The following is a 27,766-nucleotide window of genomic DNA, read 5'->3' as shown; positions in this document are numbered from 1 at the left end:
ATTCAGGAGAAACCTGTTGAGGGGAAAGCCTTAAGGATGGGAAGAACAAAGAGAATTCACAAATCACTGAGAAAACAGACACTGAGAAAGAAGTTTATTTGATCATTCAAGGTCTATGTAAACAATTTTTTTCCCACAGAAAACAATCTAATCATTAAGCAGAAGAAGTATCAAATCACCTTAGATTCAGCATTATACACTGGGAAAGGAAGAAAATGTACAATCTCTTTTGGAAAAAAGTCTGATTTCTCAACTGTTTTCTGAATGCTTGGAGAACTTCAAGATCACAATTCTGTAATTCAGTTGAAATGTATACACATTAGGACTTGCAGTGAAAAATCTTCCCAGGGCTAATGACATTCAAAAACAGAGTTAAGGTGCTATCTGGCCAGGGTTTTCTCTTAAAATCCCAGCTCTGGAGGGACAGCTAATTGGCGCAGTGGATAAAACACAGGCCCTGGATTCAGGAGAACCCGAGTTCAAATCTGACCTCAAATACCTGATACTAGCTGTGTGACCCTGGGCAAGTTACTTAGCTCTCATTGCCTAGCAAAACAAAACAAAGCCCAGCTCTGGATGGGGAGTAAGGGCTCACAATATAAATATCAACGTGTGTTTCTAGGATTGGTCTCTTTGGAGTCAGCCCTCCCCAACCCCATTCCAGAGCTTCACTAAAGTAATCAACCCATCACTGCTTTAATTCTGGAGCCTAAGAGTCAGATCTATTTATTATTATAAGCACACTATAATATATATTTGAAGGAATTTTCTTCTTTTTGAAATGGACAAAGCCAATCCCAGTCAACCGATCAATTAGTTAAATAAAATCTCCAAACTCAATAAACAGAATAGAAATCATAGGGGAAAATAATTTAAAGTCGGGACCATTTAAATTATTTCAAGCAATCTAGTAAGAACAGCACTGCATTTTCCTCCCTGGCCCCCACAAGTTTGAAAAGTAAAGAGGTAGACAGACTAAATAACCTGACCCTTGGGTTCAAGGCCCCAAATTCTCCATCCCTTCTCCACCTCCCATTCATGAACTATCTACTCAACAGCAGCTTATGACTTTGGTGTTCTTTTGGGGGGTGGTTAACCTATGTTCTTCCTTGCTTATGGATCTGATTTGACCATTATATCAGTCACGATGTAGAGCTCTACCAGCAGGCCCTGGCATCTGCCTTCTGCCCAGGTGGGTAGGTGTCTGTTCCAGTTCTTGGGGAAATCCACTATTTCTAAAGTACCGGCAAATCGTGAGCAGAGCCCGTGCCACCAGTAACACATTCAGACCAACAAGGAGGGCTGCTTGAATCTGTGATTGAGATGGTCAGCATAGGAAAGGAGGAGATGACTTTAAAGATCTGGAATTTAAACTGTATTAAGGCTGTTTCCCCTCCCCCAAAAGGCAATCCTAGGCTATGCTCCTGGGCTCCCCAAAGAAGAGGAGCCCTTGAAATCACCACAGCTCTAGTGCAGGATGGGAATCGGGATGAACAGCACAAGTCTGTTCAATGATGTCTTCCATTATCCAGAAGGCTTCTGTATTTTGTGTTTAGCAAACCACTCATCACTTCTGTCTGCTGCCATCGCCTATGCAAAGAGAATCCGGGAACATGGTGGTTATAACAGAAAATTAAAGAAGCAGCCCACACTGGACTCAAATGAAGTACCCCTCCAGCTGGATGGTTAAGTGGGACCTGCCCCCCCATACAGGATGCATAATGTAAATGGAAAGAACAGCAAACAAAAAACTGGACCCTAACCCCTGTGTAATTATGATAACCAAGGTGGACCCCAGAGAACAGAGAAGATTGCACCACCCCCTCCCTTATTTGTAGAGATGGGATATTCTGGGTGAGGCACACAGAATATACTATAAGAATCAACTGATATGGTGGTAACTTTTGTTGAACTGACTTTTTTTCTTCTTCAGAGATGGCTATCTGGAGAAAGAAATGGAAATGGGATGTCTGAAAATGAATGTAAAATTTAAAAACTAGCAATAAGTATTAAAATGCTAAAGAGATTCAACCTCATGTTCTTTTCCTTTAAGTCAAATCAAGCCAGTATTAATTTATTAAGCACCTTGGAAGTGCTAGGAATACAAAGAAAGGCAAAGGCAGTCCCTGCTCTCAGAGGTCACAACCTAAAGGGGCAGGCAGGGGTAGCAGGCACACAACTGAATATACAAGATCTAGATGGGATAAATCGGATGTAACGGAGGGAGGAAGGGGAAGGAGCTCAAGTAAAGAGGCACTGGACTGGGGAAGGCTTCCTGTACAAGGCAGGATTTGAGCTGGGACTTAAAGGAGAATGCCAGGTACAGGGGACACTGAAGAAAATGGCTGTAAGGCTCCATAATGAAAAACTATGAACGACTTGACCTTTTTGCAACATGAACCAAGTCTGGGAAAAGTCCCTCATTGGAGTCCTGCAGGTTGGCTATCATGGTCACCCTGATTAGGCAATAGGCCTGGTTACCTCTGGCCTCTAGAGCTGAAGATGCCAGGGCCCCAATACGAGTCACTCCATCCCAAGGCCTCCAGCTTGGCTCTGGGATGATGGGAGCAAAGGGGACATGAATTCTAAAGATAAGCCATACTCACGGCATCCAACAATTTGTCCCCATTTGAATCCATCTTAGAAAGTTCTCGAAATGCTTCATCGCCCACAAAACAAATTTCGTGTCCATCCTAAACAGGCCAACAAAGGTCAGGGTTGTGGCCCAGGGCAGCTCCTTGGCTTGGCCCCCGCCCCACTTGAGCTCTGAGTGTGACTGCCCCTACTTACAGGGTCCGCCAGAATAACCACTTGGACCGTGGCTTTCCCAGGTGTGTCCAGACTGACCAGGGGGGTCAGAATCTTCTGGTTCTCCTTTTTCATCAATGCTTCTATGTCTGGTAACTTAAGAAACAGAGACACACAGTGGCCTGGGGTCACGAGCTGTTCCTTGCACAAGGTCCCGGCTAGTTGGGGCAGATGAATCAAACAGAGGGGGCTCCCTCTGCAAAGTGTGATGAACAAGTAGTGCTCTAATGCGCCCCTGGGGAATGGGGGGACTTTGAGGCAGGGAGGGGGAAGGTGTGTGTGTGTGTGTGTGTGTGTGTGTGTGTGTGTATCTGAAGGTGGCATGGTTGGAGATAGCCAACCTCTCCAAGCTCAGGAGGACTCCAGGGCAGAGCTTGGAGTCTTTCATTACCTCTTTCTTTGGACAGGAGAAAGCAATCCTCCCAAAGGCTGACCCATGATCCACTGCTCCCTTGATGCCCTGCAACTCCAGCTTGCACTGAAAGAAACCAAGAGGGGTCCAATTCAGGCCACAGACCGACCCTCCCCAGGCTCCAATCTGCAGCCGGGCTCGGCCCGGAGCGGCTCACCTGGTTGTCTGCATAACCCAGCAGGGCCCTTTGCTGCTCCTCATCCTTTTCATAAACCCTCATCCCCAGCAGGTCCGACCAGTAGTGGAGGGAAGTGCTCAGGTCAGAGACGGCCAAGGTCACTTTCAGCACTGGGTCTGTGGGTCAGAAACACGGAATGTTACTCAAGTTCTTGCCTTCTCAGGCCACATGCTGCTTTCTGGTGGCTGTCCCTCCCAGCCTAATTATGCAGTCATGCTCTCATGAAGGGTTCGTGGAGATTTTGTTGCTGGGTAACCGGCACACCAGTCAGTGCAAGCAACAGAACCACTGAGTCGAGGTGCCCAGCCCCACATGTCCCTACTTGCTCCTCTTGTCTTTCCAAACGACTGATTAACTTGGAGGGGCAAGAGGAGCTGCAGAACAGTGGGCTTCGAGTGAGACCTGGGCAGTGGGCCTGGATCTGCCCAACACATAATCTGACCTTGGGCCAAGTCCTCAAGGCTGACTCAGACTCATGTTCTCTCCAGAGTCACAGTGCCCAGCACTGAGTAGGTGCTTAAATGGGAGGCGGATTGGCACACAGGTCCTCCCAACAGCCCAGTGTGCTGGCTTAGTCCCAACTTGTGAACAAGAGGATGGAGATGGAGAGGACAGGAAAGACAGACCTGCCTCCTGGGACAGATAATGAGCTCTGGAGACAGCTTGGTTCCTGGATGAGGGAAGCCAACAGGTAGAAACACCCCCCAGTGTCTGCTGTGGTCTCCTCCTCACCCAGAGGGTGCTGCTGGACACGACAGAGTCAGTCCTCCCCGTGTAAGTACCTGAGGAGGGCTGACTGTGGTTCTTTAAAAAGAACTTGTAGCCTCCTGGGGCTTCAGTTTCAAACACTCCCTCAGCAACCTCACGGAGCGGCCACTCAGACTTCTTGGCGTTTGTGACGGCCTGGCTGGAGACCAGTGTGAGGCCCTGGGACAGAAACATACAGCATTACTCCATCTGATCACTATCCTGATAAGACACTCACTGCATTTACAGAGCGAGATAAGGCAAAAACCCCCATGGGACTGGAAGTTCTGCTTTCATCTCAGCCTAACTTTGTTGGCACTGAGGAATTTCTCTCTTCGAACTGGGGGGCGGGCGGGCGGGCCGGCAGGGAGATGATCTTCCAAAAGACAAGCACTGGTGAATCCCAGGGAAGGGACCTGGGATGTCAGCACACCTGTCGAACAAGCTGAAAGGCGAGTCATCCAACACCAAGAAGAAATGCTCTCACCACTGTCCAGTCTGAAAGAACAGACTGGGCAGGTGTGCTGCAGCAGATGGAGACCCCAAGTCAGGGAGTGTTTGTTGCAGGTCCTGACTCACCATCCTGGTGGGCGACCCTTGACATATGACCTCACCCCTCAGGGCCCCCCGCAAAGTTTCTTAGGACAATAGGTGCTGATCTATACTAGTAGAGGCCTTTTTTTGGCAGGGCAATGAGGGTTAAGTGACTTGCCCAGGGTCACACAGCTAGTAAGTGTCTAGTGTCTGCAGCCAGATTTGAACTCAGGTCCTCCTGAATCCAGGGCTGGTGCTCTATACAGCTGTCCCATTAGAGGCCTTCTTGACTCTCTGCGGGTGCTCCCCAAGTCTCTTTCCAGGGCCCCTCCTCTTCCCTTGGTGGCATGAATCCACAGAGCTGCCTCCAGCCCCAGGGTCCCCTGAGCTTGAGTTCTGCATCAACAATGCTTCCTGTACATTCCAAAGGGCACCACTAGTCTCCCAGGTTTGTGTCTTTGACGCCTCCTTGTCCCTCCCTCTGCCATCCATCAGCAGTGCCCCTCCTAGACGAGCCTGGATCTAGTCTCCATCTACTTTGTCTTAGCGGTCCCCGAGTAGAATGTGACAGTCTTTTCTCCTTCCTTGCACTCTGTACTGGTCATGCTCAAGCACACAAGTGGTACCAAACGGAGTCAGGTGAAGGATTCTTCCCTGGGACTCCCCTCAACCAACGAAATCAGTTAAAACAAAAAAGAAAACATGCCCCGTCATTCCTGTGTAAGCATACACTGGTGTCTGCTCTGTCTGGTCTCGGGCAGGATGCAGCCAAGTCTGGCCAGAAGCTCAAGGAGTTGGGTCAGAAATGTGGGGGCGCTGTTAGGAAGGATCAGGTCAATGAGGGTACTGACAGTCTCCCTATGGCCAAAGTATGAGTGACAGTGCTCCTAAGGCCTGGGACGTTTCTGAATTTCTCTGTATTGCCTGTTAAATGATTGATGGCTGTAAAGCAAACTCTTTTTGGAGAAGGCCACTGCTTCCCCAGGGGGCTCTTCCCAGCTCAGTCCTGGCTGGCACCACAACAGCAGTGTTGCCATGTCCCCCAAAATGACTGCCCACCTGTTTGTCTACATCAAGCCAGGCCCAGCAGCAGTGTCCAAGTGGGACCGGCGGGCTCATTCTGTCCCAGTATTGGGGTCACTCACAATAAGTACTGTCCAGCTGGGTTCACAAAGCTAGAGCCGGGAGCTCAGAGGCCTTTGCGGCCACCTCCTCACCTTACAGATGGGGAAACCAAGGCACGCCTCTGACTCTCAAGGAAGCCCTCTCCCCAGAGCCACAAGGGTAGTGGGGACACATGTGATGGGGGTGGGGTTAACTACTTCTTTTGTACTTCTTGTGGTCTCCCTCATCCTGATGTGAGCACACTGTGAGCAGGGATTCTTTCACTCATCCTGTATCCCCAGCACCTCACCCAGGGCCAGGCCCACACTACAGAAGCCTCAGAAATGCTTGCACCCAGTAACGCGGGTTCACCTAGGACCAAAGGGGAGAACGGGGCCTTCGGGAGGAAACGTCACACCAAAGGTCCCCCAGCTTAGGACCACGGGAGGTCCCCTGAGGCCTGCGCAGTCCTCCCCGGAGCAGCTAGGTGTAATAAGGGCCCACAAAGAAGTGAACACAAACTTCATGACTGCCCATCTCCTTCCCTTAGAGTATGAAGTAAGCTTTTACAATGAGAAGCAGAACCCAACCCTTCCTTTGCTTTATGTGCTGGCTATTGAGCCTGCAGGAGAGAGGGCTCTGGGGACACACTTTGGGGAGGAAGGGGGTCTGGCACAAGGCACAAAGGGGCCAACCAGGGAGGCTGTGGCTACCCCTCCTACCCAGAGATCTTTCTGCAGAGGCTGCCTAATTGGTGGTGGCGATTCTCATTGGGGCATGGGGTGGACTCAATGGCTACTGGGGTCCAGTCCAATTCTGATTCTGTGAAATGCAACAATTCACAACCCTGCCTAACCAGGAAAGGGAGGTGGGAGGAGAAACTGGCCTTGTTCCCACCCCTGCAGTCCATCTCCCAGAGGTGCCCTCCCCCTGGAATGCTCTCCCTGTTCCTTCAGGTCTTGCTGCAGGCACTATCTTTCCCCCTGAAGCCTCTCCCAATTTCCCCCAGCTGCTACAGGTTTTGTTCCCTCCCTGCCTTGTATTTCTTCTGTGTTTAAAATACATAGGCATGGGACAGCTAGGTGGCACAGTGGAGAGAGCACTGGCCCTGAAGTCAGGAGGACCTGGGTTCAAATCCGGCCTCAGACACTTAACACGTACTAGCTGTGTGACCCTGGGCAAGTCACTTAACCCCAATTGCCTCACCAAAAAAACCCTCCAAACATAGGCACTGTCTCCTCCAGTCAAAAGCAAGTTCTTTGAGAGCAGCAATTATCTCATTTTTGTCCATTGCCCAGCATACAGCAGGCATTTAATTGATGATTGCTGACTGACTGCAGAGGGTGTAGCAAGGTAGAGAGAAGAGCTGGAGCAGGAAAGGGGCTCACAAGGTTCTGGGGTGGATAATAAAGGTAACGTATTGATGCCCTGCTCATTCTTGGAAAGCTTAACTGAATGGTTCCAGCTCAGAGCAGAGCTGCCTGGGGCATTATGGGTGGGCTCCTCCCGCACCCCTGCATTAAGCTGCCAGTCTCCATGCTCCCATGGTCATACAGGTGTCTCCCCTCAGCTCAACTGCTGCCCTGTGGCAGAACCCAGGGCCCTCAAGTCACAGTCAGTGCCATCAACCCAGCACCTAAACCAATGTCTGTCTTCCCCTTCATGTTCCCCTCATCTGTCCTTGAGAAGTGCTGCAGTAAAAACCACATGTAGAGCCCTTGTTCCTTACTAGGAAGTCGTTGCCGAGGTGATAGTCACCAATGCCATAGTTGTAGGTCAGCTCTGCCACGAAGTGATTGTCCTCGGGCCCGTAGCCCACCATGGTTTTACTCCACTTCCCATCATAAGGCCTAGAAACAGAGGCAACAAGAACAGTGACCACAGGAAAACCTGCTTCTGAGCTCCTGGGAACCAGCAGCTGTGACAGTCTAATGCTCCTGGGAAGGCCCAGGCTGAAATCTTCCAGCCCACAGGGGATCCAGGAAAAGCATCTTGTTTAAAAAGTGCTGAGTTTCTCATAAGGCAAGTCAGCCTCAAAGACAATAGCCCCAAAGACTTGCCCTTTCACAGCTGTGGCCACTGACTGGGACAGGAATCTAAAAGCCCATTATCTCCAGTCACTGGCTTCTTCCCCAGCTCCGAAGACACTCCCAGTGGTCAGTGCTGGGTCCACCAAAGGCTTCCTTGTGCCTTTCCATAAAAACTGGTCATTTTGGGGGAGAGTACTTGCTCTGTATTGCCTCAAGTGAGGATTCATCTAAAAATTCAGAACCCAAGGGAGCTAAGAGTTATTCTAGTCAACCATTGGTTAGCAAGTACCTCTTGTGTGTCAGGCTCTGTGCTAAGTACTGAGTTCCTATTTTAGGGGGGATGGATAACAGCATGTAAGCAGAGGATAAAGTACCCATGTGAGGAACACACCCATGCCCCAGAAATCGAAGTCCTTCATGGAGCTCAATCTTGAAGAGAGAGAGCAAAGAGAGTTTAAGAGGTGGGGGTGAGGATGGAGCACGTTCCACACATGTAGGTGCGGATGGATGCCTTGTGTGAAGGCAAAGAGATGAGAACAACATCTAGAATGAGAAGGGATGGTTCAAAGGTTATCTACTCACCGCCCCCCCCCATTTTGTAGATGGGAAAAACTGAGGCCCACAGTGGGGAAGTGACTTGCCCAAGGCCAAACATCTTCACAACTAGCCCCAATCTCCCTTCCCATACTTAATGCAAGTCACCCCGCCCTCCACATACTCTTTGGTCCTGTCCCATTCCATTACTGTCTCAGAACCCCTGGTTCTCTTCAAGGCGCAGGGGAGACCTGAATAAGCCTCTGCTCACGGCCTCAGCTGCTGGTGCCCCATCCTGTATCTGTTTTGTGTCTACACACACCCACACCCACACCCACACCTTAATAAATGCTTGTTTACTGACTGAATGTGATGCCAACTTCAGAGCACAGATCAGACCAGCATGGCTGGAACAGCAGCGAGAAAAGGCTCGAGCAAAACACAAATGCTTAGTGTTTGGCATTTGTATTTTCTCCTCGAGGTGACAGAACAGGGCTTCCTGACCTGAGGACCATCAACTTGGTCTTAAAAATAAAACTGAGGGCCAGCTAGGTGGCACAATGGATAAAGCAATGGCCCTGGATTCAGGAGGACCTGAGTTCAAATCTGGCCTCAGACACCTGACACTTACTGTGTGACCCTGGGCAAGTCACTTAGCCCTCATTGCCCTGCCCCCCAAAACCAAAACAAACAAAAAAAAACCTGATTTCTTTTGTCACCCTATGCTATTTCATGCATTTACAACCAGGATGGGAGAAGGAGTCCCTAGGCTTCATCAGGCTGCTGCCAGAGGGGTCTAGGACACAAAAAAGGTGAAGAATCCATGTCATAAGGAGTCACTAAGGATTTCTTAACAGGAAGTAACATTAATACATATATGACTACAGAGGCAGAGGCAAGGGACTATGGTGTGTGGAATGCTGAATACAATGTTGGGCTTGGTTGGCATGCTGTCTACTTTTGCTAACCGGATGGCTCTCAGGAAGGGGCAAGGGACATACTGGGAAACAGAAATGATATAATAAAACCAAAACGTGACCTACCCATTACAGGAAGCCTTGCAGCCTTCCTCAAATTCCTCATGCCGCAGGATCTGTCAGGAAATCAGTGTTAGCTGCCAGGCAGTGTGTGCTCCCTGTGGCCAAGAGTCGTCCCCCCCCCCCCCCCTGCATTACCACCCCCCAGAAGGCACTGCTTCTGAGTCACTCCCAAAGCAGTGCCACTTCTGTCCAAGGTGAGCAATGTGACCTTTCCTGCCTGGGCAACTGCCCTTTCTTGGCTGGATCTTCACCTGGGTAGGCCCCAGGCAGGGGAGATACTGCAGGTTCATGGCCACATGGAGTTAGGAGGGGGAAGAGTGGGTGGGCATCACTGGCTAAGTACGAACACATATGAGTACAGCCTTTCCCATGGCTTTCAATCTTGCTATACTTCTTGCAGCCCTCTACCCTTGTGCCAAGCCTCCTACCAAGAGTCCAACATCTCTGGGCTGGAATGGATTGTCAACATTTTTTTGGAAGTATGAAAGTTCCATCCCACCTGTAGGCTGAGCATTGTGCTAGGTGCTACTGGGTGGTGGGGATAGGAAGGGAAGAGAGAAGACAAGGCACTGGCCTTAGGGCTCTTTCTGCCCGGGGAGAGAGAAGGTACCCAAATACAGATCACAAAAACAAAGTTCAGGAAGATGACAGCCTGGCAGCAAAGACAGTGAGAACACTTCTGGTTGGGGGTGGGGCTTCATGGAGGAATCTGACTGTCCAGCAGGGCCCTGAACAATGGGTAAGAACTGGACTGGCAGAGTTTGTTGTTTATAGTTCAATGGGCGAGCAAGATTTAGTACAGAAAAAAGCATAAGACAAATCAGAATGGGGGAAAGCAAGGATGGAGGTGGAAGAGGCCTGAGCCATGGGGGTGGGTTGGTCTGAAGGGAACACAGATTGCATGACCATGAATAAGGCTGGTGAGGCAGCTTGGAGTCAATGAGGGCCTTGAATGAAGGAGCAAGGAGCTCCAATCTTCTCTTGTCCTCTGATGGCCTCATGTGGCAGGGAGGTGACACTGCACTCTTGAAGCCATCTGGGCAGAGCACACAGACGCCTGGCAGGTCCTGCTGAGGGGGCCAGGCCTGTCGGCTGTACAGAAAAGCCCCAGAATGAACTCCATGGCCACACTAAGCCACGACAACTGCGCCGAGGCACAGAAGGACCAAGGTCTGTGTCAGTGGGAGGAGGCCTGGCCCCGTGAGACGTCCTCCTCAAACATTAGGTGAGTTATCCTGGCACTGAGCAGTGGCTGAAGGCTTCCCCAATGCTGCCTCTCCAAAGATAAGGAGATCGCTTGGCAGCCCCTCCAGGGATCAGTTAGAGGGAGAAGGGGGGAGAGGAAGCTGAGAGTGATGCCCGGGAAGAGGACGGAAGACTTTGAGCACTAGTGACACTGGGTGTGGAAAGGAGGGGAACCAAGGCAAGGTACAGGGAGGGTGTGGAGTGGACTTGGCGCTGGACCAGCTGGGTGTGGTGAGGAAGAGGGGAGTCCAAGAAGCCAGAGGGTTGGAGCCAGGCTGTTTGGGATGATGGCAGCACCATCAAGAAAGACCCAGAGCTAGGGGAAAGCTTTGGGGGAAAAGGAGTGCCATCTCAGATGGGAGGGCTTGCTCTGGGCCCATGGTCGGCCCGACTTCGAGCACATTCCTTGGCCTCTCTGGGCCTCGGTTTCTTCATCTTTAAAAGGATGGCCTTTAAGGTGTCTGCCGGGCAGACAGAGACTGAACGGGGGTGGGGGTGGAGACACAGCACCATAGTCTCCTGTCCATGTCACCTTTTTCAGCCTGGCACATCACAACCTGGCTCTAAGCCCCTCACCCCAGACTGGTGTTAGGCTGCTGCACATCTGGATTGCTTTCCCATTTTTCCAGCCAGACTGGGCAATCCCAAGGGCAGGGCCCGGCTGTCCCCCATTCCCCTGGACCCAGGCCACCTGATTCAGGGGGTGAACTCATACTCCTGCTAACAGCATAAGAGACAGAATGCTAGGTTTGGAGCCAAGATCGTTGGGACAGCAGAGGAGGGGCCCAACTGCCCCATTTGACAAATAAGGAGACAAAATAACTCGTCCCAAATCACTTATTTTCCCTGGGCCTCAGTTCCCTCATCTCCACATCTCAAACTCCACCCCCCACACCTCTGCACTGTCTCCTTGCCAAGGTCAGCCCTTTTTTTTGGTTTTGTTTTTATGGGGCAAAGAGGGTTAAGTGACTTGCCCAGGGTCATACAGCTAGGTCAGCCCCTTCTAAAACATAGCAACACAACCAATCATTCCTTCCCTCTCATTTCCAGGCTCTCCCCATCCAAAGCCTGGAGGCAGGGGCCTCTCCTTTCTCTATGTTGGAGAACTTTCACTTGACCCTACAGTTATCACCCAATACATCTCTTCTCTTTCCCCATTAAGCTACTTTTTTTGGGGGTAAAAATTTTTATTCATTTTAAACTTAATCCCTTAACATCACACAGGTTTCAGCCCCCACCACTCAGCTCCTAAATTCAATGGCTTTTCCTCAGTGCTCATCTTTCTTGCCTTCCCTACAGCGTATACCACCGATCCCCACAATGTCCTTAGATCCTCTCTCCTCCCTCGACTCCCAGATCCTGCTGCCTCTGGCTCTGCTCGTCCATCATCTCCTTTTCTGGATGATCTGTCAGGCTGTCCCCTTAACTTTGGGTCTTCTTTTCTTCTCTGACAACAATCCCCTCCACGCAGCTAACATCCTTACTTGTTCTGCCAAATACCAGGCCCACATTGCCACCTGCATGTGTCTTCAGCATCCTGAAAGCAATGCAGCCTAGGTGGAGCTCTCCTTGGCCTCTAAGCAGTACCCCCAAACAGCCTTCTTTCTCCTGAGTCACCCAGGTTCATGACATCATAGCAGTGGTTCTCCAAGGGCCAACCGGATTAGGGCATGAGGTAACTGGGCCCAACTATGTGCACACTCCCTATTCTTCCTTCTCTCTTACTGGCCACATACAATCAGTTGCCAAGTTCTGTCAATCCTCCCTCCACACCTGCCGGTTCTCTCCCATCTCCCTCTGCACACACACAAGCATCACCTTGGGCCCTCCTCGCCTCTTACCCTGAGTCTTGTATTAAGCCCCATTAGGGCTCCCTATTAACAGTCCATCCCCTACGTACATGCCAAAATAAACCCTCAGTGGCTCCCAACTGACTCTAAGACAAATGACAAAGGCCTTAGCCCAGCCAAAGACTCAGGACAATCTGGCTCGAATCCACCTCCTCATACTTAGGTCCCATGAACGGTTCCCTGGCCGGTCTCTTTATTGCCTCAAACATACCCAAGCCTCCCCCCTCCCCAACCCCAATCCAGGTTCAGCTCTTTGATGATCATGCACCCCCCACCAGCTGTTAGGAATCTCTCCCCCTGATGTAGGAGGCAAAAAAGGGGTTGACAGAAAAACCTAAGATCCAAGCTTTAACTCAGATATTCGCTCTAAAAGGGAGTCAGACCCCAGTTAATGGATAACTTACAAGTAAGGATGCTCGGTTCTGGTACCCACATAAACCAGTACCCAAAACAGGAACAGGGAGCTAGGTGAGAGAGGAGACCTGACTACAACAATAAAGGAATTGACAAGTGCCTATAGAAATTCAGACCAGAAATAAAAAGAAAAATGATTGTTTTGAAACTAGTCATGGGAACCAGAAAGAGACATGCGCAGAAAAGGCCAAATTTGTCCCTAGATTCACCGTATGGCGTGTAAACCCCCAAAATACACCTCCACTGAAAAAGGTACCGCCTCCGGGGTTGGCTTAGGACCCCAGGAACTCCAAATTAGGATAAGCCCTCCCCTGTACCTCCAAGGTGGAGATTATTATAATGAGCCTGATAATCAATTTATCTATACTATAAATATAACTGTCTTTCCTTTCACTATTTGAGAGATACCTATCCACTGTTCTGGTTCTCTCCCTGTGGTCACCCACAGTCTTGCAATAAAACTTGGGAAACTGAGTCTTGTAATTCTTTTGGGACGACTCATGATCAATTTGACCCTAAATTCCATCCCACATCACCCCTATTAATCTTTTGTTTTGTTTTTGGGGGTGGGACAATGAGGGTTAAGTGACTATCCTAAGGTCACACAGCTAGTGTCAAGTGTCTGAGAGAGAATTTGAACTCAGGTCCTCCTGAATCCAGGGCTGGTGCTTCATCCACTGCCACCTAGCTGCCCCCTCCCCTTATTAATCTGAACTCTCTTATTGGTGTAGATAACTACAAATTTACTGAGAACTGACTGATTCCCCACCCAGTCCCCCTACTCAGGCAGGTGAATTGCCGGGCTGACAGTCTTTGTCAATTCCAGACTCTGGAACAACTTAGGGACCTTCCCCCAAGCAAAATGATTCCCCCCACCTTACTCCTTTAAGCTATTATGTAAAAGGACCCACCTACATTAAGTAGTTTCTATTTAGAGTTAAGTAGGGTCCATACTTAACTCTGGAACAGTTCTATGGTTTCTTTTGTTAAAGGTTCATTTACATTAAGTAGTTAGTGCCTCTGGAGCAGTCTGGGTATTCTTAGCTTCCGGCTTTGCTATAGTTCCAATGCCCGATTAAAGACATTATTTTCTCCTATATGTTTCCTTAATTTACAGGTTAACAGTGTACACAGATTTAGAGTTGAAGAGGGACCTCAAGTGAGGCCTTCTCATCTGTAAGAGATGTAGAGGCTTGGCCAAGGTCAGAACACTTGTTAAGTGTGGGAGCAAACTCAGGGAGGACACTCTACTCTTGTTATGGGTGTAGAATACCGCAGTAGTTCCCTGGGGGAAAAAATCAAAGAACCTTCTTGATATGGTGGGAAAATGGGTACGGGTTGGTGGGAGTGGGGGTTCTTAGGAATTCCTCTTTAAAGAATTACACCCTCTTGCACACAAAACTTAGTTAAAATAAGGTGATAGTTTATTTAGGAGCAAGGGAAGGGAAGGGTGGGGGGAGGGAAACCATGAAAGAAATCCTTGGACTTTTCATGGGGAGATTTGGCATAAAGCACATGGCTCAGAGGTACCAAATCTCCTCGAACAGGAGACTGGAAGGTACTTTTATAGAGGCCTGATGGGGGTGGACCATCTGCCTGTGGAAAGTTCCTTTAATGAAGGTGGACCATCCCCCACGGGTGGTAGCTGGGGTAATTGGGTGAGGAGTGGAGGACCATCCCCCACTAGTAGTGACTAGAGGAATTGGGTGAGGGGTGGCTACGGATCCCTCTTCAGGACACAAAGGCTGCAGCCACACCCAAACTTATCTCCCCAGGGTAAGAGAGACCAGAATGAAGGGTAGGAATCCCAAGCTAGCTCAGTCCGATTTGGTTCCTCTAGGCGTTATCTGTCTTCTGGTTTAGTTTCTCAAGGAGAAGATTCCTCAGTGTGCCCCAGAGAAATTCTGGGGTGCTCTGTGCCCCATGACACTTCTCCTAGAGAAACTAAACCAAACCAAAGGATAGACACACCTAAAGAGATAAATGGCCCCAGAGCTGGACAGAGCTAGCTCCAGGACCACCACCCTTCATTCCAGTCTCCCTTACCCCTGGGGAGATAAGGTTAGGTGTGGCTGCTGCCTTTGTGGCTTGAGAGATCCACAGCCACCCCTCACCCAACTCCCCCAGCCACCATCAGCAGGGGACGGTCCTCCCTCAATAGGGGAACTTTCCAGTCAGACGATCACCTCATCTGACCACCATCGGACCTCTATAAAAGTATAAAAGGAGACAGGTATCTCAGAACCACGCCTCTGTGCTATGCCTTCTCCCCATGAGAAGTCCAAGGATTTCTCTCTTCGATTCAATTTGCGTGCTAGAGGGTGTAATTCTTTAAAGAGGTCTTCCTAAGAACCCCTGCCCCAAACCCCACCTAATTTCCCCATAACACTTTGGAAAGAGTTCTAGATTAGGCAGCTGGTGGCTAAGTGGAGAGAGCACCCGGTCAGAAAGACCTCAGTTCAAATCCTACCATATATGATATAGATATAGATATATATATATATCCTAGCTCCAGAACCCTGGACAAATCAGTTACCCTCCTAGCCTCAGTTTCTTCATCTGTAAAACGGGCAGCACCTACCTCTCCGGGGTGTTGTGAGGATCAGTTTAAATCCTAGCAATCATTAATATCATTCTTTGGACTCATCACCTCCATTAGAGACGTGGCATAACAACGATGGCAGATAGCATCTGCCTTTCAAAATGCCTCACAAACTCGTCTGACTTTCAAACCAGACCCGGAGGGCAGGCGCTATCATTATCTCTCCCGCCCCTCTGCGACAGATAAGGAAACCGACAGAGAAGTCGAAACTCGGCCAAGGTCACCCAGCCAATGTCCGGGGGCTGGGCCCGGACCGCCCGACCCGAGGTGGCACCGGCGGCACGGAGGAGGGATCGGTGCCCGGACTCCCGGGTCCACCTCGAGGTGACTTAGGAGTGCGCTTTACAAACCGTAAAGGGCCGTGGGGACGTTCGCCTTTAAGCCGGGCTCCAGTCCCCCCTCCACACCTAGGTGTGCGAATCACGCCGGCCTCAGTTTCCTCCTCTGTTCTCTCTCAAGTCCCTTCGGGCGCTAGATCTGGGATCTCTATCCCGCCGCCGGCACTGGCCGGAGCGACGCGGATCCTTTCCGGACTCAGTTTCCCTCTCCGTAAAATGGGGGCGCCGCCGAGGACCACAGGAGAGGCCGACGAAGCGGCGGGCCAACGTCTAGGCTCGGCCCCGGGGACCGGATCGGGAGTCCCAGACCCTGGGTGGGAATCCCGGCTCCGCCGTTCCCTACCTGGCTGACCCGGGTTACGTCGCTTCCCTTCCCTGGCCTCGGTTTCCCCAACTGCAACGTGAGGGGGTGGGGCTCGGCCGCCTCCGGGGGTCCCTCCCAAGGCACGGGTGACCCTTGGCCCAGGTGTGGCCGCTTCCCGGTAGCCCCGAAGGCCTCCCAAGCGCGCCCCCGTCACCTTCATCCCCAGCAGGTCCCGGTAGAAGCGCGCCGTCTGGAAGCGGTTGCCCACTTTGAACACGAAGTGCAGCGCGCGCCGTGAGGCCGTCGCCGCCGCCGCCACCGCCTCCGCCATCTCCGTGTGTTCCTGAGGGCCGGCGCCGCGCCTTCTCCGGCCCCTGCTGATGACGCAAGACGACGAAGACGGCGCCGGCGCGCGCCCGTGACGTCACTCGAAAGATGGCGGCCCTGGCGCTGTCCCGAGGTGCGGGGCTCCAGGCTCTGCTGCTGCTCGCTGCACGGCCGGTCTGGGGCGGGGGTGCGCGGCGCGGGGTGCGGGCCCTGAGGCGGAGCCCTGTGAGGGTGCTGAGCCCCGACCAGGGCCCGGGGGCGGCGGCGAAGCCGAAGCCGGAGCCGAAGCCGAAGCCGGAGCCGAAGCCGGAGCCGAAGCGTCTGGGGAAAGAGAGCCCAGCTCCCGGTCGGGAACCGAAGCCGGAACCGAAGCCGGCTGGCCCCGGCACGTGGGAGGAGACGGGGCTGCGCTACGAGCGGGCCCAGCCCGGTGACCGGAGGCTGAGGTGAGCCCCCTCCCTCCACCCTGTCACCCGGCCCTGGTGCAGACCCCTCCTCACCATTGCAGTAGCCTTCCCTTTGGTCTCCCTGCCTCCAGTCCTCTCCGCTCAGAGGCCAAAAGGTGTTTCCTCAAGTTCAAGACTGGCCGTGCCAGCCCACCCCTTCTCCCCCAATACTCGGCAGGGTTAACTACACGGTCATGATATAAACTCATCCGGTTGGTGTTGAAAGTCTGCTGACCCCTTCCTGCCTGTCCTGGACTCCCTTCCGTATACTCCGGCCAGGGACCCCCTGGAACAGGACGCTCCCATCTCTGGACTCCAGGTCGCTTCTGCCTCCTGCAGCTCAAGGCCGACCTTATTAAGAGGCCTTTTCCCCCAGGGCCACTTCCCACATCAGTTGTGTTGGACTCTTCACGACCCGGTTTGGGGTTTTCTTGGCAAAGATTCCTTCTCCAGGTCATTTTATAGATGAGGAAACCGAAGTAAACGCGGGGAAGCGACTTGCCCAGGGTCACACAGCTAGGAAGTGTCTGAGGTCTCGGGTCTTCCTGACTCCAGACCCATCTCTCCCTCTATCCACTGTGCCACTACCCGCCCTGAAGCAGCCAATAGCTTCTCGGAATATTTGCATGTCTCCTAACAGTATAACATCCCTGTTTTTAGAAAGCATGAGATAGTCAGGGATTCCCTCTATTTTATTTCCCCCAGTACCACCACATTAAATGAGCATTTATTTCATACAGCATAAATTTACCTTTTTATGCTCTTGGCTGCTCCTCCTTAATAGTCTATATTCCATTTGATAAAAAGTGGGTTTTCATTAGAACACATTCTCAAGAAAGCTACTGTATAAAAATATCCATTTTTCTTCCAGAGTGCAAACATTGAGACATATTTGTAATTTCAACTTGAAAAATGAAATATTTTGACTATTTCAATGTGATACTTTGGCATGAATCCTTTGGAAGCTTTCTGACATGACTACAGTGAATAATGCAAAGTACATAGAGATGTGGCATATTTTATAATTTTTTTCAGCTTTTATAGATTTAGAGTTTGAGGGGTCTCAGAGTCCATCCATCTGGTTCAACCCTCCTCATCTTACACATGAGGAAACTGAGGCCCAGGGGTTAAGAGCTTGTGCAAAAAGCTGCATGTCTAGGGGCAGTGAGGTGGTGAAGTGGATAAAGCACCGGCCTGGGATTCAGGAAGACCTGAGTTCAAATCTGGCTGCAGACACTTGACAGTTATTAGCTGTGTGACCCTGGGCAAGTCACTTAACCCTCATTGCTCCACAGGAAAAAAAAGAAAGAGGAGATCCTAACCAAAAAGCTGCATGTCTTGGAAATGACAGAGATGGGCTATGAACTGGGTCCTTTTCCTCTGAATCCGGCCCCTCCGTTCTACCACACTGGCCCTAAAAGAGCGCTTCTGAAGGCTGCACTTGTATGGGGGCAGTTATTCACCTGTTTGTTTCTTCTTCTCACCCATAGCAAAGTGATGATGATTGTCAAGTCCAGGACTTTCCGAGATAAGCAGGGGAAGATCTTGCTGGAGGGCCGCAGGCTAATTGCTGATGCCCTGAGAGCGGGTGCTGTGCCCCAGACACTCTTCTTTAGTCGGCTAGAGTACGTCAAGGAGCTCCCTGTGGAGAAGCTAAAAGGTGCCAGCCTCATCAAGGTGAAGTTCGATGATATCAAGGAATGGTCCGACCTCGTGACTCCACAAGGAATAATGGGTCAGTGGCTAATGTCTATGTTAGAAGTGTACGTGTCAGCCTTGGGTGACTTTCTTAAGCTGAAAACACCTCCCCCTTATGTAGCTGGAGAGAGTCTAATGGCTCAGCTGAGCAAGTCCTCCAGAATATGGTGCCCAGGCTAGATTCTCATCCTGTTAGGTGCACCCCACCTCTTGAGCTGGGAACCATAATCAAATCAAGCTCTGAAAAGGGAGTATTGACTGCTCTATGGGCCAGCTCACCTCCCTGTGACTCCTCAGGCCAAAATACCCTTTCCCGCCACCACTCCCCTAGATATGGGATCATCTTCTGTTAGATTATAAGCTTTTTGAGTGCAGGGACTGTCTCTTGTGTTTGTATCTGCAGTGCCTGCACATAATAATAAACTCTTTATCATCCATTCATCCATTCTTTTTTTTTTTTGGCGGGGCAATGAGGGTTAAGTGACTTGCCCCAGGGTCCCACAGCTAGTGTGTGTCAAGTGTCTGAGGCCAGATTTGAACTTGGGTCCTCCTGATTCCAAGGCCAGTGCTTTATCCACTGTGCCACCTAGCTGCCCCCTTTCATTCATTCTTTTTTTAATTTAATTTTAATTTTTTAGTGAGGCAATTGCGGTTAAGTGACTTGCCCAGGGTCACACAGCTAGTAAGTGTGTGTTAAGTGTCTGAGGCCGGATTTGAAGTCAGGTACTCCTGACTCCAGGGCCGGTGCTCCATCCACGGCGCCACCTAGCTGCCCCCATTCATTCTTAAATAGTGTTTTTTGTTTTGTTGGGTTAAAAAAAATTTTTTTTTTAATTTAGTTTTTGCAGGGCAATGAGGGTTAAGTGACTTGCCCACGGTCACACAGCTAGTAAGTATCAAGAGTCTGAGGCTGGATTTGAACTCAGGTCCTCCTGAATCCAGGGCCAGTGCTCTATCTACTGCACCACCTAGCTGCCCCCCTTTCATTCATTCTTGATTGAGCTAACTAATGCCTGGGAGTGTTGGCAGTGGGACTGACTTCCTCCCTTAGACAGTGCTCATCAGAAGTGTTTGCCACTCTGTATCCACTTGCAGCAAAACACCCAGATGCTCCCTAGTCCCTTTTCTGTCTTTGTCTTGTTTGTGGCTCCACTCACTCCCTACACTTTCCTGGCCAGTCTCAGACCTGCTCTTCTCTGGGAGACTTGGGACAGGTGCCTCACTCACTCACCCGTCTAAACTATTCTGGCTTATTTGCCCCCTGCACTGACCCCTAAGGCAGCGCAAGGCACTGGCTTCAATCATGGATTCCACAACTCAGGCTGTGCTGTCCCCTGTGAGCTGGGCTGGTCTGGGTCCCATTGAGCAAAAGGAGAATGGAGGAGAGGAACTGGTATGGCTGTGGTGTTGGTCTTGGCTCAGCTGCTTCCATCGTTGCCACTTTGGACCCCTCCTTAGACTGCCTGCATCATTTCCTTTCGTGGCTTTTCACAAACCCTGCCTAACTCCTTCCTATTTCAGTTAGGATTGAAAAGAGAGAATGGGGCAGCTAGGTGGCGCAGTGGATAGAGCACTGGCCCTGGATTCAGGAAGACCGGAGTTCAAATCCGACCTCAGACACTTGACACTTAGTTAGCTGTGTGACCCTGGGCAAGTCACTTAACCCCCATGGCCCTCACAAAAAAAAAAAAAAAAAGACTGAAGGAAAAGAGGGATTCTCATTGACCTAGTTACAGGCACTCCAGGCAGCACCTCAGTTATTGGGACAACTGTCCATCCAACCCAATGAAAGCACAACCAAAGGAGTGGACCTGGCCCTCGGGGTTCCAGTGGAAGAGAAGGGACTTGACTTAACCCCAGTGTCCAGATAATGAATCAATTAGTTCATCAGGATTTAGCTCCTCTTGTGTTGTATTGATGTATCATGATTGCAAAGATACTTTGTTCATTATTACAGATAAATTAGATACAGATTAAAGCTGCAAACATTAGAGGTCATTGAGCCCAGCCACTTAATTTTTCAGAAGAGGAAACTGAGGCCCAGAGAGATTACAGGTCAGCTAGTAGGTAGCCGGCAAGATTTGAACCCAGATCTAATAGGTGCTTAATATTTATTGATTGATCTTCAACTCCAAGTCAACTTCTATCTTCTATGCCATGCTGCCTTTCATGTTATATTAATTAATTGATTATTAGTTATTCACTAAAAGTTCAGTGAACCAATAAGTAACGGGTTCTGAGAATAGCATATCAACGAAAGAACTTTATTAAGGTATTTTTCTGCTGAAGCACCAAATAACCTAGTTCCAATTTCTGCCTACACATCTTCCATAGAAGCTTAATTTTCAGGAGTAGGGAGGGGATATAGTAGAACTGTTGAGATAAGATAAAAAGATTTCAAAAGTCATGCCACTTGGGGTTTGCTTGATCATAGGTCCCTCACACCTGTTTAGCTTCCTTTAAAATGGTCCGAGAACAGTGAGAGCTAGGCTGGGTATTAAAATCTCCAGGGAATACCAGGCTCCTGGAGTTTGCTGCTGGGGGCCCAGGTGGGATGTGCCCACTGAAGGCAAACTGATCTGCAGACTCCACCTCTTTCAGGAAGCTTTGCAGACAACCTCCCTGAGGCATCTCTGAGAGGCAGGGCCTTTGAGGTCTTCGATGGGCGAATGTTTGTTTGAAGAAGGGAGCATCATTTGGGTATCTAGAAAGTTTAGACCTGGGATTCCAGCTCCCTGTCCTGGGAGTCTGCTTACCATTAGAGCTGCACAAAGGGCCAAGCCAGGGAAGCTGCATGTCATGTTGCCATCGGTACTCCAGGCAGCTCATCGTTCTGTGGGCCAGTTAGCCAAAGGAGGGTCCTGTTGTTCCGTTAGGCAAACTCATGTTTTGTCCCCTTAGGGATTTTTGCCAAACCTGACCATGTTAAGATGAAATATCCAGAGACCCAGCTTCAGCATTCACTGCCCTTGTTGCTGATCTGTGACAATCTCCGTGATCCTGGAAACTTGGGTACCATCCTGAGATCTGCTGCTGGGGCAGGCTGCTGTAAGGTGCTGCTCACCAAAGGTAAGGGGATTTCTTTCTCTGGAGTCTGTGATGGGGCAGGAGAGTAGCTGGCTTCCCTGTGACTTGAGCAGGCAGCACTTTAGAGAGAATAGAACTTGGAAGCCGTCGGCAGTGAAGGGCTGATGTGCCGATTGTGACCGACGGCTTCATATTTGTTTTAGGGGCCCTAAATTCTAAAACTTTTGGATTTGTAAAGATTTTGTGTATGAAGTCTACTTTTGAAAGGACCTACCCCACAAGCTCCAGATGAGAACCAGCCTTGACACCCCACCTTCTAGGGAGGGGGAAGACACTTAGAGTCACAGAATAACCTGAAGAGCTGGAAAGGGACTTCAGTGGCATCCAGTTCAACCTCCCTCATTTTATTTATTTATTATTTTTTTTGTGGGGCAATGAGGGTTAAGTGACTAGCCCAGGGTCACATAGCTGGTAAGTGTCTGAGGCCGCATTTGAACTCAGATCCTCCTGAATCCAGTACTGGTTCTTTATCTACTGCGCCACCTAGCTGTCCCTTCCCTCATTTTATAGATGAGGAAACAGGCCCTGGGGAGGTTGAGTGAGTGACTTTCCAAGGTCATAGAAGTGAGGTTAGATTTGAACCTGTGTCTTCTGACTCTTGGCCCACAGTGGAGTGTGTTGGGGACAGGTGGGTCGAGGTAGATGTTGACATTGGGGAGAAGCTGCTGTAGTTAAGCGGCCACGTCCATCTTCTTTAGACAGGACACAAATGGATATTGGGAGCAATCACTGAGCCATGCCTAAATTGTGACCTATAAACAATCCTATAATTGTGACTCAGATTGTGTTGTTGCTGCTGCCACCTCAGGAGCTCCCCTTGGTTTTTCCTGTTTTTTTTATTTCATATTTTGAGGAAGAGAATTTTTCCTTCTTGGAAGGAGAAAGGCTCAAATCCTCATGGATCTAACTGGTTTTTAAGCTGACACTGGCTTATGGGCTGCAGTGCAAAAGAAGTAAGTTCCCTTCCCCAGAATCCCAGATATCACATTGGGAATTTCAACCCTTCTTTAGTCTCTTGCCCTTTCCTTCCTGCTCTTCTTCCTAACTCCTATCCCTTCCTCCCACCCCCAGACTGGGGAGGCTTCAGACTCCACAGAGGCTCTCTGAGTGGTGATGTGAGATGGACAGCCCCATGCAGCAGTTGTGGCCACTGGAGAACTGACTCTGCTTGGGTTGGGTCCATCTTGGCTGTTTTTCCACCTCTTTGCCTTTCAGGACTAGAAGTGGTACTGCTGCAGCTCTAGCCTCTGTCCCCTATCAGATGATTTTTCTGGCTTGCCTAGTTGACGACTTCTGAGGTCAAGGTGGAGAGGTTTTCAGAAATGATTGCTGGAAATAAAATCCCTCTGAGTACCACCTAAAATTCATCAGACTGGCAAAGTTAGCAAGAAAGAAAGATGAGGGGCAGCTGGGTGGTGCAGTGGATAAAGCACAGGCCTTGGATTCAGGAGTACCTGAGTTCAAATGTGACCTCAGACACTTGACACTTACTAGCTGTGTGACCCTGGGCAAGTCACTTAACCCCCATTGCCCCACAAAAAAATAAATAAATAAAATTAAATTAAAAAAAAAGAAAGAAAGAAAGATGACAGATGCTGGAGGCATTGTAGGAAGGTACTGTTGGTGGAGCCCTTCTGGATTTGGAACTGCCCAAAAAGCTATTAAATTACACATACCCTTTGACTCAGGAATATTGCTACTGGGTCTTTATCCCAAACAAAACAAAGAAAAAGGAAGAGGGCCCATATGAATACAAATGTTTATAGCAGCTTTTGGTGATAGCACAGAATGGGAAGACGAAATGAAGTGAACAGAACCACCGGAACAATTTAGATGCCATTAGCAACACTGTAAATGCAAACAACGAAAGATTTAGGAACCCGGGTCAGCACAATGACCACCATGATTCTAGAGGACTGCCTACCTCCCTGATAGAGCAGCGAGGGACTCAGGGCAGACTGAGACCTTTTTTTTTTTTAAAGCATAATCAATGCAGGAATTTGTTTTGCTTGAGTACATTTTAAATAGGTTTTGTTTTTCTTTTCTAAAAAAAAAGTCGGGGGGGGGTGAGAGGTGGGACGTGGGAGGGAGAGAATGCCAACCTGAAAATAAAATTGAATTAAAAATAAAGTTGCTGGGCATGTACCCACAGTGGATCACAAGGAAGAGCAGGTAGAAGTGAATACACTTGTGGTATGGTGTCTGTGGTATGCTTTCCTGCCTCCCAGGTTGGGGATTGGGCTTTTTCAGCAAGTGAACTGGGGGTAAGACGGAGGGGCAAAGACTTAAGTTTAGACTTAAACTTGTATACCCTAATTATTTAAGATCATTTCCCTAACTTTCCTTTTCCTTTCTTCTCCTCACCCCCATCAGTGTATTCTTCTTCCTTCTCCTTCTATTCTTTTAAGATCATCAAGATCTAATAGAACTACTCCCAGGCCTTTTGTCTAATTAGACTTCTTATATGATCCATGATGATAATAGAGTCAGAGGGGACACATGTATCATCTCTCCATATTTGAATGCAAGAAATTTACCCTTGTTTAGTTCTTTTGGGTTCTTTATAGTTCTCTTAACTCCTATGTCTGAACTTCCAAATTTCTACGTATCTTTGGTCTTTTCATCAAGAATGCTTGGTAGTCCTCCTTCATTAAAGGCTTACCTTTTCCACCCTAGGATTATAAACTATTTGCTGGATGGGTTATTCTCTGCTGAAAGCTCATATCCTTTGCCTTCTTGTCATATTCCAAGCTCTCTGCTCCTTTATGGTGGTAGCTGCTAAATCATGTATGATCCTGACTCTTGCTGCTTAGTACTTACTTTTTTTCTGCTATTGCTGCTTGCAATATATTTTCTTTGACCTGAAAGCTCTGAATCTTGACTCTAAGAACATTTTCATTTCTACTTTGCCCTCTGGTTCTAAAAGGTCTGGCAAAGTATTGAGGTAGTCTGAGGATTCTGAATTTTTCTTCCCTTGATTTGCTTTCCAGGTTAGTTGTTTTGCTATAAGATAACTCACATTTTCTTCTATTTTTTCAGTCTTTTAATTTTGTTTCAATATCTCTTGTCTCATGGAGTTATTGGCTTCTATTTGGTCCCTTCTCATTGAGGGCTAATTGGTTGTTTGGATTAGGTCATTAGGCCAAACTGTTCATTCTTTTTCCAAATCTTTCTTTCATAGCTCTCATTTTATTTCCATCTCCCTCCTCCCCACCAGTGTCCTTATTTTATTGACAAAAACATCTTAAAACTTTAAAAAATTCTGTCTTCATCTTTTCAGGAATTCTGGCTGATTTTGGTGTTTGAGCTGTGGTTTGGTTTTGTTTTGGTTTTGGGGGGAGGTTTTGCTTGTCAATGTTTGGAGTCGTTCTCTTCTGGGTTTGTAGCATGAGCATCTGTTGTTTTAAAAATGGGGATCCTTCTTCTTTTTACTCATTCTTCCAGCCTCCTTCCTGACTTTAGACATGATGTTAAGGCTGGGCTCTAAGCACTTCTGGATGGGAGGTCTGGCCTGGTCTTGTTACTGTATTCGTGCGGTATTGAGAATCTTCACATTCTCAGGGACAGGCTCTCAAATAGTTGTGGGGAAAATCTCTTTGCTGCCCCTTGTTGTGAGCTCTACAAGTTCCTGACCTTGGTTTGGGTCTGGGCAGTAGTAGATGCTGCTGGACTCTGCCTGTATCTGTCAGCTGACTGGGAAATTCTGGTTTGGATGGAAGAACTGCAAGCTTCCCCTTGGTCTGGGATTCCTGTCCTGATTATTTCTGCGTAGGCTTCAGTCTGGGCTAAAAGTAGAACCGAGACTCCTTTCTACTCCTGGCTTCTTCATTTGCTTCTTTCTCCATTCACTGGCTAAGATCTGCTGCTTTCTCTCCCTGCACTGCGGGCTTCACATGGCATGTTCCTGGCCAGACCTTGTCCACAGTGTCCACAGATCTATGTTCCCCTATGCTGACCTGAGCTAGAAAAATAACTCACTGTGTCTGTTTTTTGGATTTCTCCCTCTGGCTGTGGTCTGGTGCATTTTCTACATCTCGGTGGGGGGTGGGGAGGAGCTTCTTGCTGCTCCACCATCTGGCCCCACCCTGGCCCTTCTTACTGATATATTTCTGTGACAAAGCATTTATAGGCTCTTTATATGCATTCATTCTCATCTGACACACAAAATCATCTTGTGAGATTAGTGGTGTTATCCTCATTTTTCCGATGACACTGAGGCTTTGAGGGGTTAAGTGACTTATCTAGTGTCACCCATACTCATTACCTCTGCTGAGACCCTCCCTCCACAGTGGTGGGTTTGTCCTCATTCAGCCCTTTGTGGTCTTGGGTATCCCTGGGGTCACTGAGGGGCCAGCCAAGAGAAAGGAGGTACTAATGGGGCACCTTCTCCCTGGCACCTCCCCCAGTTCCAAGGCTTTGGAGATTGACCCTTGAAGCTCCTGTTGTCATCTGGGGCCGTTCTGACATTGCTAAGCTCTTCCTCCTCCTTTTCTAGGTTGTGTGGATGCTTGGGAGCCCAAAGTACTCCGGGCTGGCATGGGGGCTCACTTCCAGGTACCCGTCGTCAGCCACCTGGACTGGGAGACAATACCCAACCACTTCCCTACAGATACCAGAGTCCACGTGGCTGACAACTGTGGCGTCCACGCCCAGGCCCAGAGGTCTGGCAATGACAGTGACCAGGGCTGGGTTTGTGACCGGCGCTTTCAGAAACAGCGCAAGTATGAGGAAGTGGGTGGTCTGGAGGAAGAAGCCGTGCCAGCCAACTGGCTTCCAGAACTGGAGGTGCAGGTTTATGATGAAGCTTGGACAGATGCTCCAGCAGCTGTGGTGATCGGCGGGGAGACACACGGGGTCAGCCTGGAATCCCTCCAGCTGGCCGAGAGCACTGGAGGGAAGAGGCTGCTGATTCCCGTTGTGCCGGGCGTGGACAGTCTGAACTCGGCCATGGCTGCCAGCATCCTGCTCTTTGAAGGGAGAAGGCAGCTGCGCCTCCGGGAGGGCCAGGCCTCTGGCTGGGGTGATAGACGGCAGCGAGGGCCCTCCCAGCCCACGGAGGCCCTCTGCTCGCTCCACACTTCAGGAGGGGCTGTGTGATACTTACCTGATCCCTGCCCTTGTTTATAATATTTTTTCACAGAAGCCTCAGTCTCTCGGGTGCCTTTCTGGAGAAGGAGGCGGGGAGCTCGAGGTTCACTTCCCCAGAGTCCCCCACTTTTCTGTCGCTCCCATTATCCCTCCCCGCCATAAAGCCAGCAGGGGGCAGCAGCAACAATGAAAGTGGAAAGGAAAGGCATCAGCGTTTAACCAGGAGATCCCTGCAGCATCGGCGTGTCTGTCCTTTACAGTCCAGAGGAAAAACAGTCTCTGGACAAAGGCTGTCCACTCTCAGGGAAGGCAGGGAGGACCATCTGATCCCAGCGGCTTTTTGGGACGTTGGTTTGAAAAGCAAACTCCCCACTTCCTTTATAGTTGACAGTTAGACAATGGAAGGGGAGCAGGTGATCACACAGGCAGCAGGGGTCGTCCACAAGAGCACAGGTTCAGAGCCAGAGGGAGCCGTGGAGGTCACGTGGGCCAAGCCCCTGCCCAGGGTCATCTCCATGTTTGGAGGAGCTTGAGAAGGCAGCCCCTTTGGCTGCTGACTCAGCAGATTACACTAGGGCCCAGGGCCTGAGTTTTCACTTCTGACCTGGTGATAGAGTTGTCGCCAAGTTAACACGAAGCCAGGAGGCTAAGGACAGGCTGGACTCCCCTGCCAGCTGCTCCTGTGCATGTGGTCCTGTCACTCCAGGGCTCTTTGTTCAAGCCTTGGGCACAGAGGCCGTTTAAACCAACTGATGAAAATACTTTCCTTGTGGAGAAGTGGCTGAAACAGCTTGGGTCATCACTCATCGCTGGTATGCTGGAAATGTTTGTATTTCGGCTGCTTTGGTGCCAGCCCTTCCTGTTGCCCCTGCAGAGTGCTGCTTCTGGATGGCTGCTCGCCAGGGCCGGGGGAAGCCTGAGTTTGGGGATTCCTAACTGACCACTCATCCTTGCCCCTTGCTTACCCACCAGCTCCCCTC

At 49.7% G+C, this 27,766-nt stretch overlaps 2 protein-coding genes across 2 annotated transcripts; one reads left to right on the top strand and one right to left on the bottom strand.

Annotated features, from left to right (window-relative positions):
* Positions 1–79: 79 nt before the first annotated feature.
* On the bottom strand, positions 80–16,516 carry GLOD4 (glyoxalase domain containing 4). The gene is made up of 9 exons (XM_044004822.1): positions 16,355–16,516; positions 9,391–9,440; positions 7,513–7,633; positions 4,181–4,325; positions 3,378–3,514; positions 3,200–3,286; positions 2,791–2,904; positions 2,607–2,693; positions 80–1,590 (listed from the first exon to the last, which is right to left on the bottom strand). The coding sequence occupies exons 1-9, from the start codon at positions 16,469–16,471 to the stop codon at positions 1,525–1,527; spliced, it is 924 nt and encodes a 307-aa protein (XP_043860757.1). The 5' UTR covers positions 16,472–16,516; the 3' UTR covers positions 80–1,524.
* An 8-nt stretch (positions 16,517–16,524) lies between these two features.
* On the top strand, positions 16,525–26,840 carry MRM3 (mitochondrial rRNA methyltransferase 3; the record flags this gene model as incomplete). Its single annotated transcript, XM_044003612.1, has 4 exons — positions 16,525–16,913; positions 18,404–18,648; positions 21,513–21,680; positions 26,194–26,840. Coding segments are annotated over 4 exons (1,404 nt in total), but the record flags the coding sequence as incomplete, so codon positions are not given.
* Between the last annotated feature and the right edge of the window lie 926 nt (positions 26,841–27,766).

Source organism: Dromiciops gliroides, chromosome 4 (assembly GCF_019393635.1).
Source record: "Dromiciops gliroides isolate mDroGli1 chromosome 4, mDroGli1.pri, whole genome shotgun sequence".
NCBI classification, from domain to species: domain Eukaryota; kingdom Metazoa; phylum Chordata; class Mammalia; order Microbiotheria; family Microbiotheriidae; genus Dromiciops; species Dromiciops gliroides.
Note: the sequence above shows the minus strand (reverse complement) of the source record. Positions and strands in the feature narration are given on the sequence as shown.

Coding starts and splice junctions, on each gene's coding strand:
- GLOD4 (XM_044004822.1), bottom strand. CDS start 16,471: ATGGCGGAGGCGGTGGCGGCGGCGGCGACGGCCTCACGGCGCGCGCTG. Junction 3,515..4,180: donor CCACAGTCAGCCCTCCTCAG/GTACTTACACGG, acceptor TCTGACCCACAG/ACCCAGTGCTGAAAGTGACC. Junction 1,591..2,606: donor GGGACAAATTGTTGGATGCC/GTGAGTATGGCT, acceptor CTCTTTGCATAG/GCGATGGCAGCAGACAGAAG.